The sequence below is a fragment of the Squalius cephalus genome (assembly GCF_949319135.1).
Source record: "Squalius cephalus genome assembly, chromosome: 8".
NCBI classification, from domain to species: Eukaryota; Metazoa; Chordata; class Actinopteri; order Cypriniformes; family Leuciscidae; genus Squalius; species Squalius cephalus.
Genome location: NC_137129.1, coordinates 44,214,908 through 44,219,815, shown reverse-complemented (window position 1 = coordinate 44,219,815; position 4,908 = coordinate 44,214,908). Strand labels below are relative to the sequence as shown.

General features: G+C 34.5%; 1 protein-coding gene across 1 annotated transcript; it reads left to right on the top strand.

The window, feature by feature from the left end:
* The first annotated feature begins 1,552 nt into the window (after window positions 1-1,552).
* Window positions 1,553-4,608, top strand: LOC307163760 (uncharacterized protein). The gene is made up of 4 exons (XM_079879992.1): window positions 1,553-1,670; window positions 1,778-2,122; window positions 2,551-2,595; window positions 2,721-4,608. Exons 1-4 carry the CDS (start codon window positions 1,607-1,609, stop codon window positions 2,891-2,893), a joined length of 627 nt encoding a protein of 208 aa, XP_079736118.1. The 5' UTR covers window positions 1,553-1,606; the 3' UTR covers window positions 2,894-4,608.
* The last annotated feature ends 300 nt before the right edge of the window (window positions 4,609-4,908 follow it).

Below are 4,908 nucleotides of genomic sequence, written 5' to 3'. Positions count from 1 at the left end.
GCACCAAACGGCTTCATGTTTTTACTATTATCTCATTTTATATCATCATAACGAATGGAAACATTTGAAGTAACATGATAATCAATATATTTTTCTCTAGCTTAGTTGTTACTGAAATATTTTGGAAGATTTATAGGCCGATATGGTTATTGTTATTATTATTTTATGCAGCACTGCGCATAGCCTATGCCTACAAGGCACAACAAACCTGGTGTTCATTATATTATATATTGTTGGAAACATTTATGTGTGTGTGTATGTGTGTATTCTGTGAATTTTAAAAAGCAATTTTAACCAGAAAAATCTAAAATTTATTCCCAAAACCATGCAGGCCTATAGTTTCTCTTGATATCAGTATGTTCACTTTTTTTTTTTTTTTTCCTTTCAGGGCCCAGATGCCACTCCTGCTGACTTCAACATTCACATGAGTCTCTGTGATGAACATGGTAAAGTGAAAATCAAACACCTTGGAAATGAAAGGTATGTACAATGTTTTTAGGAATGGCACAAAGGTCTCTGTCTTTGGATAATTGTTTTCAATGAGTGTTTTTGATAATTTTTTTGTATATTTGGATTATGTAGTGTTGTAAATAAATCCAAAAAATCTAAAAAATCTAAAAGCCATTCTTTTTTAAATCTCCTCATTCTATGTGAAAGGTTGCTCAGAATGACAGGGCCTGATAGCTCCTAATAGGGCCATTAGGGAGTGTCTTTGTCTTTCTCAGGTGTGGAAAGCTTACATATTAATGAGCTCCCGCATAAAGCTTTTTCACACAAAACACGTCGTAAAATCTTTAAATCAATATATTGTCTTATCTGAATGAGCAGTCAGGGTGATTTTCACATAGTTTTGGAGCAAATATTCTAGGCTACGTCATACAATTTGCAAAAGTCTTGTGAAGAAATAATCAGTATGGGTTTCATGACCTTATTTCAGTGAGAATTTTTTTTTGTATTTTCACAAACCACGCATAAATGTCATTATCTCAAAACTACAAACTTTTACATACAAGCTGCTGATATATTATTGTAGCAGAGTTTGTGCTAAATACAGTGTAATTAGACTTTAGCCATGAAAATGTCACAAGTAACAGAAATAAGCACAAATGTCAGAGCATGTCAGAACACCTCCAAGGCCCAGAAAACACCTCAGACCCCAGAGGGTTAAGACATGAAAAACAGGAAGAGAAATTAGTCGTATTCGTAAATCTTTTTAAAATTCTCTTTTAATAGGGTTACGATTGAATATTTAAAAAAAAAAAGCATGTACTTAAAGCTGTCCATAGAGCTAGCATTGTAAGGCACCTGGGATATTTATGTTTGGACTTACAAATCAACACACACACACTTATCCAAGTTTTGTTGGCCATGTATTTAAGCTAATAGACCACATCCAGTATAAAATACATCAGGTTATCATGGGGATTTACATTATATAGAGGTTTAATGCAATAAATAATTAAAAGTGAGGATGAAACACACTCTGAGTTGAGGCTATATTATATGGTGCATTATATTTCTCTGTAAAGGAAGTGGAAACTGTGGTTTAAGTGTCTCTGCATTGAGCTGAGCTGTTTGATCGACACCTTTACGAACGACAGACACAATGGAGAAAGTCATTTTCTTCTTCTGTGTATTTTCTTGTTGGATTATGCAAATCACATCCAGTGGTAAATATATTCTATCTCAAGCATTCATTAAAAAAAAAAAAAAATCAACCTCAAATACAATAGCTATTTACAGTCTAAAAGGATGTGATTTTTCAATGTCTCTCCAGATTTGTCAGTTGCAGGATCTTCTGATCTGTTAAGGGTTCAGATTGGAGAAAACATCATTCTGAACTGCAGCATGATAGACAGATATGAAGTCGCCTGGTTTCACCTCAATTCTGAACAACTCAATATACTGATTTCTGCGAAGAAAGACAATACCGGGAGAAAACTCCTGATCAAATACAATCAGAACCGAACTCGTCTGGAAATAACAGCAGACAGATGGATCACCACAGTCTCTTTAACTATTTCTGGAGTAACAGAATCAGATTCAGGACTTTATTTCTGTGGAATAAAGTCTGACGCTCCAGAAATGCACTTTGACAAACCCATCAGACTGGAGATTGAAGGTAACAGATTTCAGTTTTTTATCGATTTCATATTTATGGTAAATTGAGATCTTACAATTTTAAGTTTAATTTTTTTAAGGTTGTGTATATATACAGTATAAATTGGATATCAGAGAAATCCATTTTTTTTGTGATTTTTAAACACTGATAATCAATTATATTTGGACAGACTAAATATATATTTTTTTCTTGATCTGAAAAATGCTAAAGGCCCTGATATGTCATTATGCACCATCAAAGGACAACTTAAAGTTAAAAACTACTCCAGACAGCATCATAGTGTCGTCCCAGATCTGGTAGACATGGATTCCACACGTACCGGATCTGGGTCGGATCTGGGCCGACACTATGGGACCGAATCTCTTCTTAACCCACTCTACCATACAACTAACAAGTTTTTTTGTTTGATAAACTGATAATTTTTACAGGTCTTTTTGCAAAAGAAGAGCCAAAAGATGTTGTTGACATCACAGGTAACATGTTGATCATTATCTTGGATGTTAATTTTTCATAGTGACTGGAGATCCAGCACTAAATCTAAGTTATGAGTTAATATTGTCTGTTTGTATGAATATGAATAACTCTTCTGTCTCTGTAGATGGAGTGACCCCGACAGAGCGTGTGTTGATGTTCGGTGGTGTTGGACTGGCTGTGTTTGTGTTTTTTCTGACTACAATCGTCGCAGGAGGAATCATTTACCATCGCGGTTGGCAGAAAGGCTTGAAAGCATCGAAACATGGAGCTCTGATGGACCAAAGATCAGCTGAATGACATCTATTTCTGCTTTATTTTACAATCTAACTCAATATAGGCCTGTCCCTGAGCTTCATGTTGCCAGTTATATCAGCACTGCTATAGTTGTCACATATTAAAATAGCAAATTGTGCCTCAGATGTCTTTTCCTGTTGGCCTGATGTCACTTCCACTTCAGAGAAACTGAGATGATGTGGTAAACCACCCTTACGAAAAAGAAGTTTATTCAAGTGTTCTATTAGTATACTTATTTTAAACTAAAAATAAGAAAGTATACTTTGTCTACTTTTTATATACTTCTCATAAATATACTTTATGTACTTCTCAGATATATATCTCAAATTGCACTTAAGTATACTTGACTTATACTGACAGAAAAGTCTAAGTATATTTGGCCTATACTTGTTGATCGAGATATACTTAAAAGTATAATTAAGTATTCTAAGTATTCTTGGCTTGTACTTGTGTTTACTAGTTTGATTGAGTAGCTTATTAAATACTTTTTTAAAACATAAAATTTTACATAACGTCTTAAAAACTAACATGTTCAGCTTTATATAGTAACAAACTTTCGGGTGGAATAGCTTATAGAGTAAATAAAATAAGCATGGAAAATAAGTTTATTCAAGTGTTCTATTAGTGTACTTCTTTTCAACTAAAAAGAAGAAAGCATACTTTCAGTCTACATTTTATATACTTCTCAAAAATATACTTAATTACACTTAAGTGTACTTGACTTATACTGAGAGAAAAGTCCAAGTATATTTGGCCTATACTTGTACTCAATCTTTTGATCGAGATATACTTAAAATTTGAATTATTCAAAGTATACTTGGCTTGTAGTTGTGTTAACTCTTTTGATCGAGTAGCCTATTAAATATACTTTTTTTACATTGTTTTTCATATACAGTCTTATGAAACTTTGTTTGAAAATATTGATTAAAATGTTGATATAAAACAGATATGTTTCTAATTCTGCATATCTAAATTTTAGTGTAGGCTAGTCCACTGGAAGTGTACATATTTACTTTAATTAAAGGAGAACTTGGTAACTTTTTTAACTTAATAAAACTGTCTAGAAATCATTTGGATGGTTAAACAACCTGTTCTGGTGATATTGGTGACTTTCCCCGCTCCCCCCAGCGTTCCCAGGCGGAAAACCAACCTTGCAACTTGGGGACTACCATCCCGGCAAAATAGAAATTGGAAGTCTCGTGAGAAACGAGCGCGAAACACGAATTGCTTTACGGCAATTCGACATAAACACACACGCATGTATGATGTATTACCAGATTACCCACCTCGGGAGACATAGCTCCACACGATACAGTTGGCTTGCTCCGATCAAAACAAACGCACATGAGCAGCGGTAGAGAGGGGGAGGAGGCCGCCGCAAGTGAGTTTTTTACGACCGTGTTGTGACATATACGCCCCCCCACAGCTGTAGGGGGAGCTCGTGGGGAAAACATGCAACAACAAAAGGGAAAATCAGCGAAGAAGTGACTAGAGTTCGCTAGAGTTGCCGAGTTCTCCTTTAAACTTTTCCCCACCATTGACTGAATATTCCAGCTATCCATGTTTTCACTGGTATACGTTAGGGGGCGCTATGACAGTTCTAGTACAGAATCTCTGGATCAAATCACAGGAGAAGAAGAAGCTGAACCATGTGATAGAAGATTGCTCACTCAAATGTAAAATAATGTGATCATCAAACATTAAACAGCTTGGAAATCAAAACTGCTTAAGAGTCATTCTACGAAACGGGTGCCATTTGGGTCCGCAACAATTGATGAGATGCATAAGGCACAAAAATGTCCCAAAATGTGTTTCAAAAGCTTAAAGTTATTAATTCAAGTGTTCTTGTTAACATGATATATGATAAAATACTATTCTTAAAAATTAAAATACTATTTTTAATAATTTTTCTTTAGTACATAGCCAATTTCACATGTCCGTGTTGACCAACATGACATTTGCATCTAAAATATCACCAAATAAGTTGTTGTTTTTTATAAAACATTTATTATTTTCAG

Excerpts from the sequence above, each read along its gene's own strand:
- LOC307163760 (XM_079879992.1), top strand. The coding sequence starts at position 1,607 with ATGGAGAAAGTCATTTTCTTCTTCTGTGTATTTTCTTGTTGGATTATG. Across the intron at positions 1,671-1,777 it reads TATGCAAATCACATCCAGTG|ATTTGTCAGTTGCAGGATCT; the intron begins GTAAATATATTC and ends ATGTCTCTCCAG. Across the intron at positions 2,123-2,550 it reads CATCAGACTGGAGATTGAAG|GTCTTTTTGCAAAAGAAGAG; the intron begins GTAACAGATTTC and ends TAATTTTTACAG.